The sequence below is a fragment of the Astatotilapia calliptera genome, chromosome 1 (assembly GCF_964374335.1).
Source record: "Astatotilapia calliptera chromosome 1, fAstCal68.1, whole genome shotgun sequence".
Taxonomy (NCBI): domain Eukaryota; kingdom Metazoa; phylum Chordata; class Actinopteri; order Cichliformes; family Cichlidae; genus Astatotilapia; species Astatotilapia calliptera.
Window position 1 is genome coordinate 14,361,172 of NC_137422.1, and position 13,440 is coordinate 14,374,611.

The 13,440-nt window shown below is 40.3% G+C and overlaps 2 protein-coding genes across 2 annotated transcripts; one reads left to right on the forward strand and one right to left on the reverse strand.

The window, feature by feature from the left end:
• Positions 1-341: 341 nt before the first annotated feature.
• On the forward strand, positions 342-6,910 carry zrsr2 (zinc finger (CCCH type), RNA-binding motif and serine/arginine rich 2). The gene is made up of 11 exons (XM_026164099.2): positions 342-668; positions 1,141-1,220; positions 1,315-1,402; positions 1,511-1,619; positions 2,258-2,344; positions 2,738-2,776; positions 4,238-4,368; positions 5,119-5,332; positions 5,446-5,501; positions 5,590-5,699; positions 5,784-6,910. Exons 1-11 carry the CDS (start codon positions 625-627, stop codon positions 6,560-6,562), a joined length of 1,737 nt encoding a protein of 578 aa, XP_026019884.2. The 5' UTR covers positions 342-624; the 3' UTR covers positions 6,563-6,910.
• On the reverse strand, positions 6,909-12,712 carry LOC113020288 (AP-1 complex subunit sigma-2-like). The gene is made up of 5 exons (XM_026164112.2): positions 12,541-12,712; positions 11,909-12,087; positions 9,939-10,047; positions 9,658-9,795; positions 6,909-8,950 (listed from the first exon to the last, which is right to left on the reverse strand). The coding sequence occupies exons 2-5, from the start codon at positions 12,085-12,087 to the stop codon at positions 8,903-8,905; spliced, it is 474 nt and encodes a 157-aa protein (XP_026019897.1). The 5' UTR covers positions 12,541-12,712; the 3' UTR covers positions 6,909-8,902.
• Positions 12,713-13,440: the final 728 nt, after the last annotated feature.

Sequence of the window (13,440 nt, forward strand, 5' to 3'; positions counted from 1 at the left end):
ATGTGTAGCACAGTTAAGCTTAGATAACTGACCGAGGGGTTTTCTGTGCACAAGGCAGAATTTATAGCTATGGTATGGGTGCTGCAGTGGGTGGAGGAGGTCAGATTGTGGAAATTGCACATGTGAAGAAATGGAAACTGTTAAGCATGTTTTGATGGACTGCTCCAGCTATTTTATTGAGACAAATATTATAAACATTAAGACTTTTCTCCTAAAATCAGTAATCGACTTGTATCATTAGGAAGTTTTAAAGGTTTTTTTTAATCTAAAGTTCTGCACCCAAATGGACTACTCGTAAGGATTTAATCCTTGATGTACATTTAGGAAGTACCTGAGGAGGGCAGCAATACGCCTGTGTTCCGTCCTGCCTGCCGGAATTCCACAAAGAAGAAGATAAAGAAGGCAAAACAACTCCGCATGTAGCTAACATTTACAATAAACATTTTTTTAGTTGTGCCTCTAGCTTGACAAATTATTCCACCTGGGAAATATTTCGTATAAGCAGAGAAGATTTTCTCTAATGTTTCTAATTACATGCTGGCGAGAACAAACAACGCGGGCAGAATTACACTGGGCAGCTAGGGTTAGCCAAAGAAGCTAACCAGCTAGCTCCCATTAGCTGCAATGGCAGCGTCCACTCCTCCAGTGATTTCAGCTCCTGTATTAAGGTCTGTGTTTCTTTGTAGGTCTTTTGAACGTATTTATGTAATGATTTTGAGACACGTAGACAACAGTGGCTTCTGCATGCATTTAAAGTGTTGTTAAATAAACGCCGTAATCGTACAAATTTAGCCTTAGGTTAGATACATTTTTATGAGTCTGGTGGTACTAAAGAAACCGATTTGAATGCCTGAGCCTTTTCTTTGCAGATAGTGAGATTTTTTTAGTATTGGGAAAGGCAGAAGGTGGTGTAATATGGCTAACTGAAGCAAATGGCACATGAAGTCTGTCTTCTTCAGAAGCACCAGTGATGGGAAGAGTTCAGTGATCATTATGTGTGACAGGGCACAGGGTCTGCTGTGAACACTGGCTTTTATTGTTTAAGGTGCACTCTCTTGTAAGAGCTGTGCAAGCCCCGGCTTAGTCTCCCATCATCTGCTCCTCTGTTGTGATTATTGTTTTCAATCTCTTTCACTTCAGTCAGAAGCAACGCAGGGCTGCTCTGAGGAAAGAGAGGAGGAAACGGAAACGCCAGGCTCTCGCCCATGCTAGAGAACGAGGTATGTGATAGATGTATGAGTCCAGGTTGTGTTGTTCTCATTTGTCTAGTTGCGGTTGTTAAGCAAATTCTTCACCACCATTTCTCTGTTACAGATTTAAAAAATGGAGCAAGCCCTACTCCTGGAGAAGAAGACGAAGTAAATGAAGACGGTGAGGATGACGATGTTGCAGAGGAAGAAAGGTAGGGCCATACTGACGCTGCTCTGAAGCTGCTCATTCATTGATAGCAGCATAGACCATTTTGCTGCACATGCTGGATGTGTTTGATTTTGTATTTATTTACCTTTAGACAGCATCTTCATGAAGAGTGGCTGGAAAGAGAGCGGATTGCCCAAGAGGAGTTCAGACTGCGTTTGGAGAAGGAGGAAACAGCAAGGAAAAGAAAAGAGGAGGAGGAGGTATAGGGATGGGAATTGACAGGAATTTAGCGTTACTTATTCCGTTATCAATATCAATTATGGATTTAATTCCTTATCGATTCTCTAATCAATTCTCATTGAGTTAGAGAATAAAATGTAGTACAGATGTAGCTAAAGGTATATGAGAGAGCCTCTGAGTCAGTCTCACTCTGGCAGACCTCGTCAACTAAATGTTAATACGAGATGGAGATTATTCATACAGTATGGCGCTAACATATTACAATCAACATGATCTGGAGAGGTTTTATGTTGCTTGTGCCGTAAGTTTCCCCTCGAGAGTCGCCACCGTCGCTAAGCAGCGTACCAAAGACATTACAGTAGTGCAAATTAACTGTGTGGTCAAATGTTTGAGCATGTTGGAGGCACTTCTCCCCTTTGTTATGATCAAAGCTCTGCATGTGTGCCTGATCTTGCTTGTTTCATTCAGTCATTATTCTGGTGAACATGACCAGTTTAGTCTAGCCCAGCTTGATTTAAAAGAACTGCATTTGTGGTGAAATGGAAAAAAGCAATTCATGGCACCAAAATAAATGGAAATGACAGCACAGTGGAATCAGTGGAAATGATTTGCAATAAGAATTCCAAATAACTGTCTTTATGTCTTTTTGTGTCTGTAGCGGATGATAAAGGAGGAATGGGAAGCGCAACAGAGGCGAGAACAAGAAGAAAAAGAGCAGAAGCAGCAGGAGAAGCGAGACAGAGAGGTGATATGGGCTCCAGGAGGATAGAAACAAAAAAGACATATATATCCTCTTCTCCATAATCTTGAGAGCTAATGAACCGGCTTAATGTCTCACCCACTGATTGTTTCTTTTGTAACGTGTTTGTGCAACTTTTCCTTGACTGAACCATTTTACTCCTTAACTGAGATACACTCAAAGAGAAAACCCTCAGCTCTCACAACAAGGATGTATCTTTTATATTGTGTGAAAGCTGTGAAATCGCTCCACTAGTGTTGAAAGGATACCTCCCATTAACAACTTTTTTTGTGCCTCTCAGTCTCTGTGAACGTGGTCTTAACCCACAGAAAACAGATATGCTGCAGTTATATTGACTTCTACACATTTTCACCAGCCGTGTCTTTACACCATTTGTAGGAGGCTGTTCAGAAAATGTTGGATGAAGCTGAAAATCAGGTATTCACACACACAAACACGAGTAAAAACTGTCTGTCTTAGCCACAAACCCCCCAAAGTATCATATAGTACATATATACTACTGGTATTTGTCTTTTAATGGGACTTAACTTGAATCAGTTAAATAAAGTTCAGTTAAATGCCACTAACAGTGGAAATTCTCCCAAGCCATCATGACTTCAGAAATAAACTTTGAAAATAAATGAGACGCAGAATGATAGTAACTCATTTCCAGTATATTGTATTTTGTATATGTGCAGATTAGCAGGAAGTAGGGCTGTTCGATATAACGATACATATCGGATGACGATATAAAAACGTCTATCGTTTCATTTTACGCTGTCGTTTGTTTCGTGGTGTCGCAAAATAAACTGTTTACGGCAATATCTTTTCATCGTTTTGATGGTCACTGTAGTGGCTATAACTTCTTAAAGTTCTCTCTTTCTCTTATATTTAATATAACCACACTACAGACGGACAAGCGACCTGTCTGCTTGTTTATTTTCCACATAAACCTTTCACAATAAAGCTCAAGATCCTGTTGAGACTTTTCAAAATAAACAGAATCAGGTGAAAGAGTATGCAGAGTATTTGCAGATGAGAAGCAAAAAAGAGCCGTCAGGTGCTAAAAAATAAACCTTAGACTCAAACTTTAGAACAGGCTTTTCCCCGCAGCACACTGTGTAATAAATATTTACAAAGAAAACGGCGGCTGTTACAACTTGTGTCTAAAAATGTATAGTTTCATTACTAAACTAACTAAACAGCACTAAAACACTCGACTCCAGGTACACAACGCCCAGCTGGAAACACTTCACGCAAGTCGAGCTGCCCGAGATTCACAGAATTTACAGAAAATGTAAAATTTTTGTGATTTATATCGTTATCGGACGATAGATGTCTTATATGGGGATATGACATTTTGGTCATATCGCACAGCCCTAGCAGTAAGACTTGTAGTTACTTCTCAGGAAATGGAAAATATATTTCTTTATTTTAAAAAAATTGCTTTTCTATCAAATCATCAGGGAGTGTGATAATTTTTTCTTTTTCTGTTTAACCAAATATAGAGATTTGGAACAGACCTGGTTTAATGACAAAATATTATTTTAATATTGTTAAATGTTAGTGTTTGTATTGGCTGTGTACAAATAAAAGCTTTAGGCCTTGTTGTCCAATGTTTTTAAACTCAGCCAGATACTTTCATTTGAGCCTACTGTTCATTTTGATGACTTTTCATGGGCTTTTCTGTCACAAGGTTGGCCTTAAATTTTACTCAAAGTGGTATTTAGAAGCTCTGAAGTTTTTTATTTCACTTGTTTATACCTAGAGACGCATTTAAATTCTTTCAATTCAGTTTACTAGTGTGACGGCACTTTGGTGTCATTGCAAACATCTCTAAATCTAATAAAAGACTGAAAACTAAGACAGTTTAAATATTGCTCATGGCCTGTCTTACAGCTGGATAATGGTGGCCCGTGGATGAACCCTGAGGCTCCTGTGACAGTGAACTCTGAGAACTTTGGAACGGAGCGTGACGTAGCCAACTGTCCGTTCTTCCTCAAGACTGGAGCGTGTCGATTTGGAGACAGGTACTGATGGGTTTTGGTTTCTTCTGAGTTGTTGATAATAATAATTATAACCATAATAATAATAATAATACATTTCTTTTTAGGTGTCTTTCAAAACACTCAAGGTTACCTCACCCAGAAGAGTTAAGAACAATAGGAATAGACAAAAAATCCTATAAAATTAAGAGCAAAGTTGCAATCAGAGTGAATAAACTAGTTTAAAGAGGTGCGTTTTGACATGCCACTGATATGCCCTTGAAAAGAAAGCGTCCTGGCATGGATGACCCCCAGACTCTTAATCTGAGGCGAGGGAGAAACTAAGGAGTTGTCAACAGGGAATGAATAGCTGTTACGTTTGGACAGTGAGAAGAACCTCTGTTTTATCACTGTAGTTTGAGAAGGTTGCAGTAGAACCAGGATTTAATTTCCTGGAGGCAAACACAGAGGGCAGTGAGTGGGAGGTGCTGGTAGTTTGGCATGTGGGTAGAGCTGGGTGTCATTGGGATAACAATGGAAACCGATTTATGGAAGATTTGACCAAGAGGAAGGAGATGAGAAAAAAAAAGGCGGCTCAGGACAGATACCTGGGAGACTCCAGTAATAACTGGAAATTGATGGAATTTGAATTTTTCAGTTGAATGAACGGAGTGCGTCCAGTGATTTCAATAGGAGCTAGTCTGTCAAGAAGAATGTTATGTTAGGTTAAATTACACGATGACACTAAAGTGGCCTTTCCCCACGTATTTGAATGTCTTCTCTCTATGAATCCAGATGTTCTCGAAAACATACGTATCCTGAAACCAGTCCAACGCTGATGATCCGCGGAATGTTTAGAACGTTCGGTATGGAAGAGTCGCGCCGTGATGACTATGACATCGATGCTTGTTTGGAGCACAGCGAAGAGGAGATGCAGGAGTCCTTCCTCGAGTTCTACCACGATGTTCTGCCAGAGTTCAAGAGCGTCGGCAAAGTGTTGCAGTTTAAGGTGAGATGACATCAAGAAGCTTTCCTCCGGTCATCCTGTCTGTGTTGTAAAACAGACTCACTTATTCCCCTTAAAAACATTTATAGATTTCACCTATTCCTCTCCTCTAATAGGTCAGCTGTAACTATGAACCACACCTGAGAGGAAACGTTTATGTTCAGTTTGACACGTAAGAAGTCACTCAGCCACTTCCCGTCTCTTTGCAATTGAAGTAACACTTCAGAGAAAACACATCATTCTTTGACTTGTCTCTCCAGAGAGGAGCAATGCAAAGATGCCTTCATCAAATTCAATGGGAGGTGGTATGCAGGCCGGCAGCTTCACTGTGAGATATCACCTGTTACACGGTGGAAGAATGCCATATGTGGTGAGCTACTTTTTAATGCTGACGGCATGCAGTTTCACTTGAAGACATTCCCACAGTGTTTAGCTTGTTTGTTTATCTTCTTAGGATTGTTTGACAGACACAAGTGCCCTAAAGGGAAGCACTGCAACTTTCTGCATGTATTTCGAAACCCTGGGAATGAATTCTGGGAGGCTGACAGGGACCTGCACATGTCCCCTGACCGCAGTGTAAGGGGCAGTCACAGAGACGGGTGGCATTCGAGCCGATCATGGAGGCAGCGTCATTACAGCAGGAGCCCGGTGAGATCGGAGAGATCTGAAAGGAGACGAGACGAAGACAGGCGAAGGAGCAGGAGCAGAGAGAGGAGGCCGTCATACCACAACAGAGAGGACACACGGTCGTCCAGATCCAGACACAGTGACTGGTGGAAAGACAGGCGAAGGAGCAGGAGTAGAGGCAGGTCAAGGAGCAGAAGTAGAGACGACGAGCAAGACAGGCGGAGAAACAGAAGTAGGGACAGAGAGAAGGAGCATAGGGGTAGAGATCAAGAGAGAAACGGTAGAGGCACGAATGACGTCGCTCACATGGGAACGAGAGAAAAGTCGAGAAGTAAAGAAAGAAGCCCCAAGTCACCTGATAAAAGTAAGAAAAAGTCTAATGATGACAGCAGCACACATCGTCGCCACAAACACTCCAAAAAGAGCAAGAAGAAGAGCAAGAAGAAGAGCAAGAAGAAAAGCCATTTGTCTGAAGAGACAGCTTCATCTGGAGAGTCAGAAAAAGAGGAGTCAGGGGAGGAGACGGTGGAAAACCTTTCAACATCAAGTCCCGGTGGAGAGAGAAATGAGATGGAGCGAACGCAGAAAAACAGTGAAAGTGAATAGTCCGAGGAAATGTGAGGTGACCTCACTGAAAATATGCTCTTTTTGTAGCGCACATTTTAAAATCTACAAATCAGATTTTCCTAAAAATAACTTCTAGAAATTTGTGCACACTGAGATACATCTCCGCCTTACCGATCTGGATTTTAAATGAATAAAAAGGGATGCATTGCAGTTTGTGAGTCCTGAGATCACTGTATTCTGATGCGTTAATCCAGTTTAAAATGCAATGATTTTAATGTAGTCAACATTGGCACTTGTCAACACCTTTTGTGTACATATGTGAATATTTTCAAGATGCTCATTGTGGCACTACATGTTACGTAAAAATATAAAAACAAAAAAACCCTTGCTTTTTGAATACATTTATTTTTAATATCTTTCAAATATAAGAAAAATGTGTTGTCAGTGTTTAATACAAAAACTGATTTCTTTTGCACAAATCAAAGTTTGATAATACGAGTGTTCAACGACAACAGTTTTGATCTTGATAAGAAAAAAAGACTTCCATACAGTTTGAGATGAGTAACTATTTAGAAGTTGTTTCCTTGCACATTACAATGATATACCTGATATCTGCAGTTCATGTTTTTATGTTCCCACTCCATGAAGAAAGTCATGATCAACATGTCTGGGTAGACTGGAGTAATTCCATAATACTGGTTTATTGTAGCCAAATAATTCCCACATCCAGTGACATCAACCTGCAGTTATAAATCCCTTTTTTCTGCTGTTTTAGCCTCCTATAGACACCACTGAGAAGGTAAAACACAGTGTTCTTTGGTCATATGTTAGTCGTTAAGAGTAAGCCAGAGCTATATAATACACAAAATAGTGGTTTTATTTGGGTCACTATCCTAACCTAATTCAGCACTAAGGGAGGAACTGGACCTAAGATATACTTTCAGAGGCTTTTACAAACCTCAGTGTTTTTTTTTGTTTGTTTTTTTTGTAAGGACAATAAGTCGATGGTCAAAAACACTACAGAAATACAGTATAGCAAACGTGACACTAGTTACACAGAAACCACCCACATATAGCAAACAATTAGTCTGGAAATGTGAATATGAAATGATTCATTTGAAGAGAAGAATCACAGAAAATAAACCTGTATTAAGTGTTAACACAGACACAATGATTATTAAATGTGTAATTTTAGTTACTGGGTTCAGTTTAGCCATGAATAAGTGATTGTAACAGTGTCTGTGGTTCCCTTAACAGCACTGGCCCCAGCTGGTGGCTTTGATGCATTACCATTACATATGAGCATGCAACATAGGAACTGGTTATTTGTTCACTCATTCAGTCCAACCCTTGTACCTGAACATTTTCAGATGAATATGTTTTGTTTTTTTTAACTTGTTATGCCACTTAACACTGGCTGTGAGACAATGAGGCATAAAAAGGTATCATGGGATGAACCAGCATCATCTCTACACGTGTTAAAAAAAAAAAAAAAAAAAAAAAAAAAAAAAACTATGCAAAGGACCAATTTCAAATTTTATCTTATAACCCCGTAAAAAAACCCAAACACCATTTTTCGCCATTTCTTCAGTTGAATCTCAAAAATGTCAGAAATAACAGTCTGAAGTACAGAAAACTGCACTTTTGCAGCAACAAGTCAATTCCCAAAGAGCTGTTATCTTGGCGTAGTGTGCAGTGGAGCCTTAAAACTGAGGAAACTGGACAAAACGATCTACAGCACCATCTGAAGAAGAGCTTTAAATGTCCTTTCAGAACTATTCCTGAACACTAGTTTCTTGCACAGCTGATTTAAGAGAGTTCAGGCTGCAGACTCAAGATGATTAGACCAAACAGAATTTTTCAGGCTGTATTTCCACATATGTTTTTACATGTTTCAATAAACCACTGCACCCATATTCAATTTTCCTAGCAAAGCATAAAGAATCGAGGGGTAGTTCAAGATTTTTTGCAGTGCTGTATTTTCATGATTCTTTGCCATGTGATGGTAAAACATGAGAAGCACCAGCTGCAGCCACAACACCTTAACAAGCACTTGAGGCCAAACATGTACAGCTCTGCAGTGGGTGATGATGGATTATCTAATGGTGCTGGAGTTCATGTCAGTGCTACATTGTTCTCTGTGGAGTTTTAAGTTAAGGGAGTGAAGTACGCCAAGTGCTGCTGAATACAGTGAGGGAGCTTGCACATAGGGAACACATCAGAACCACAGTTGGCACTACACTGAAAGGACAATACAGGATAGTACAGTACATAGATGGTGACCACACTCACACACACACACAACACTGACACGGTAAACAGGAGAGGACTTAGTCGACACACGGAGGTGAGAATCAAACAAGGCAGAAACACGTTGATCTATGTCAGCCCAATCTCTTCTAAAACGCTCCGTGGTGCCTCAGCCTCCTGCAGAAGAAGACAGACAAGTGCTCTTTAAAGCTGTTATGTCAGGTTCTTTAAGTACCTCTTACAAAACATAATTAATAGTGCATGAGTCATAATTACTAGCTGCTGAATCTAAGATGGGAACAGAGGGGCTTTACAGTGAGTTACAGGCATGCACAGCCAGTCCTGTTATAACAATAGTGCTGCATGCTTTGCTTTAAATAAATCAAAGAGCACTGAATCTGTCCACTGGAAACAGCCACCTAGGCAGAACGTTCTTTAGTGCACTGGCACAAGAGATAGAAAGAGGTATTAATCAAGTCCTGCAGCCTAAGAATAAACATGATAGCAGGTGCAGGTGAGTGTAAGGTGGAGAAAGCCAGCCTTCTGTTTGGATCAACACTTGAATTGTTGAGTAAAATTAATTCTATTTTCACAAAGTCAGTGCTCCAGCAACCAACAGAAAGTTACTGAATTTTGGCAATGTTTCATTTTGAAAGGATTTATGTCTGTTTTTGTTTCAGCTTATCAAATGTGAAGAACTGCTAGCTTTCCTTGTCTTACTTGGCAGTAAAGATAACACCTTTAGATTTTTGAAGAAAACAAAAAATCCCCCACAAAAACCAAACAAACATGATAGGTTTATCAACACTTCGTCATTGCAACCCCCTGTTCATAGTTACAGGTCAAATGGATTTATTTATCTGCTGAAGAAGAACTGAGCGTACCTCCTGCAACAGGTCAGCCTGCTCGATGGCCTTCAGCACATTCTTCTTGGATGTTTCCTGGGCCTCTCCGCCCAGCAGGAACTCATCCAGGATGAAGTAAGCCTTCTCAAAGTTGAAGATGATATCCAGCTCGCACACCTGAGAGTCCACAAAACAACAAATAGCAGCAGATCAGAGGAGACACTGTCCCTACTAAAAATCCTTGCAGTAACATTTTAACAGATTTCCCCTTCTGATACCATCGATCAGCATGTTATGTGCGTGATGTTGACACGACTTACGCTGCCAAAATATTTGTCCAGCAGCTCCACGTATCTGTGGATGATCTCGAGTGTGATCAGCTCATTATCCTGATCCTCGACGGCACAGCAGAAATACAGGCTTGCGTATCTAGTACACGAAGAAAGAAGATATGCAAAGCATCAATATTTGTGACATCAGCAGTATTAAGGAATGCATTAAGACTGTTAAGTGTATATTTGGTAATAAAAGTCAGTCACAAAAAAAAGAAAGAAGCATAGACACCAAGCTAAAATGTCTAATGTCTGGTCCAGAATGTGATAGAAAGAGCATGCAGCGATATCACAACCCAGCAAGTGTCTGCAGGGCATTTAAAAATGGGCAGGAAGTTAATGCTGAGATAATACACTCACAATCTTTTCTTTTGATACACCTGTTCAAATGCTCCGTCATGCAAATATTTGATCAGACAATCACATGTTATGAATACAACACATTTAGGCCTGTGTATTGAACTGCATGTGTGTGTATAATACTGCACTATCATGTGGCTGAACTGTTTGTTTGTTTTGCCTTGATAAAGTGGACATTTACATTACTTATGAGTCATATGTTCATGACAAATCAGGCAATCTCCCCATCTACTCTGATTTTTGGCAGTTATTATTTGAAAAGAAGGTGTTTTTGGCTTCCACGACACACCAGAAGGTGAGCTCTAGATGCCAGAAATCTCAGTGCCTGACAAAATAATCACTGAATCACCAGCTCCCATTAACCACCCCAACAAACCACCACAGATTTACCAGTGATGCAACGAACCAAACGTTAACACATCCTACTGATAAGATCATACCCTGACCTAAAGAAATTACACAACAGTCGGAGTGAAGCTTATCTGGGCCATTTACAAGTTAAACATAAATGCCTGAAGTCAACGATCCTCTTCCTAATGGCTTTTGAAGGTTTCAACCACACCACAGTCATCATGAATTCGGGAACTGAAACTACGCAGTTCTCTTCCTTATAAACGTCTGTTGTCATGTGAACAGTGTTTTATACAAGTTAAAACACCTTTCCACGAGCCAACTCCATCTGCTGCTGAGACGCAAACTGAAACAATGAAAAAAACTAGTATGTGCACCTGGAAACTGGCACTTCACAAGTACCAGCCCTTATTATATTGCTAACAAGGAGGGACAACCATTCAGGAGCCGTCAGACGAGAGCCATTTTGGCCTGACATGAACAGTACACTTGATCAGCTATGATACAGCGAGCAGGAACGCACTGAGTCCACATATCAGGTACCACTGTTTCACCCTGGAAGAACTGTCCCCATCCCACATGTGCCAATATGGACATCTCTTGGCAAAGCACTCAATCCTGACTTCCCTAATGAATTTCTACTTCAGTTTATTTAAGTCACAAATATTCACGCCGAATTTACTTTTTTTCCCCTGTTTATTTAAGTCACAACTTGTAGTGCACGGATTACTGCTTCAAAATATGGCAACAGGTAGTCTGGTGCTGCTTGAGGCAGCAGGGGAGAAGCGGGAGGGAGTCTAATTAACACAGGTAATTAATGTTGGGAATTACTCTCTCTCCTTTAGGTGTAGTGTGTTGGAATCCACAACCTAAGGGAAGAAGCACTGGAAGGGAGTGGGAGTTTGCTCCCACCAGTTGGGATTTAGAGGAGCACGCATCTTGCTTTAATTCCTCTCACTACTCTCCTCCCTCCTGAGGAGAACCGACGACTGGCACACTAAAAAACAAAATCCCAATAAATAATTTTTTTGACCATTTCTCAACTCAAGTGAACCAATACAAGTTACTTTGTAGAAAACAAATGTTGGTGCTAATAAGCATTACTTAATCTTTAAGGGCAATATTGTGCTGTTGCATTTGAGGATCTGATCTACTCTTACCTACTGCACCAAAAGCTGAGTGCAAATGCCACTTGTGATAGAAAGGGAGAGCGTGCAGCTGTATCACAACTTGCATTATACACCTACCTTTTGTACACAATCTTCAGGTCTCGCCACTCCAAGAAGCTGCACATTTTGGGCTTCCTGGCCAGTATAGTCTGGACCAGATCCCTGGAGATCTTCTTTCTCTCCTTGTCTGACAGAGGAACATACCACTTCTGCAGCCGCAGCTTTCCCTGCCGGCTGAACAGCAGCATGAACTGCATCTGCGGGAGGAAGTCCAGTTATACAAGAGTGAGATAAACACCGACTGAAGGAGTTATTTGACGATGAGAGAGAAAGATGAGGAGAAATTAAAATAGCTAGAGGGGGTGCAATCAGCAAGCCTGTGGCAACTACTGAATAACACGTTGGCATGGTATGAAACTTTGAATAACCCAGTTGACTTAGTCACAACAATAAGGAGAGACGTCCAAACAGGAAATACACACATTCTTGACAATGATAACACGACCGCCTAGCCGCCCGTTAAGAATGTGTCCAACTTGAAATATTTTACGTTGAAGAGGTTTTAATACAAAGTTGCATTAGCTAATATCAGCTAATCTTAATTGACGGCCACATAATAACCTCAACAACGCGTCTCGTGTCATTTGCGCCCCATCCTGCGAAGGGTTATCTAGCTAAAGCATGCACAAGAAGTAAACACCAGTCTTTACCTTCGACCAAAACGTGAAGATAATCACTCGGATGACTGCTAACTTCACTATGTCCCAGCGAAATACACAAAAAAAAAACGAGTGAAGAAGCTGCTTCTGTGTATCTGCGGTTTAGCCCCTCACCCAGCTTGTTGCTAAACTAGCTAGCGGGTAGTGGTCGATGGTAAGCAGCGATTGAGACGGCTGCGCTGTGATTGGTTTAAAAAGCCACAGCTCTGAAATTTGATTGGATTAAAGATTCCGTTATTCGTTATGTTATTACAAGGAAACAGCAATGGCTGCCTGTGTGTGTAAAGTTACCACTCAGTCAAATTTACTTCTTGTTCAGTAAAGAGCGTATATTAATCCAAGTAACTGTTTTCACGATATATATGACCCAACTCTAAACATAGTTGCGATTCGGTGTAATTTTTACATTTTTGATGATTTCTTTGAAATTTTCTTTTTCCAGGGTTTAATGATTGTACGGCGTGCATCTTTTATTACTTTAAAAAACTAGAACTGGTGCACAAGTTTTAATTTATTTTGAATTTCTCAATTCCACACAAGGTGGAAAGTATACATACATGTTCACATACATACTTACACCCCCACTAATATCTGGTTATCCATTTGCCAGTTGCAGCTTGACCAGATGCGTTTGGTTGCCATTAACAAGCTTCAACAATGCGGCATTATTTTGGCTCGATATTTGAACACTCTTCAAATATATGAAGATATATATATATATATATATGAAATAGTGGAGTTAATTTAAATTGGTTGGTTTCCTGTCACGGATCCAGCTTTTAAGCATAGTCCACAAATTTTCAAAAGGGTTGAAGTCACAGCTTTGGGAAGGCCGCTCTAAAAGGATAATGTTAGCTTGCATTATTAATTTCAAAACCAGTTTTTATGTGT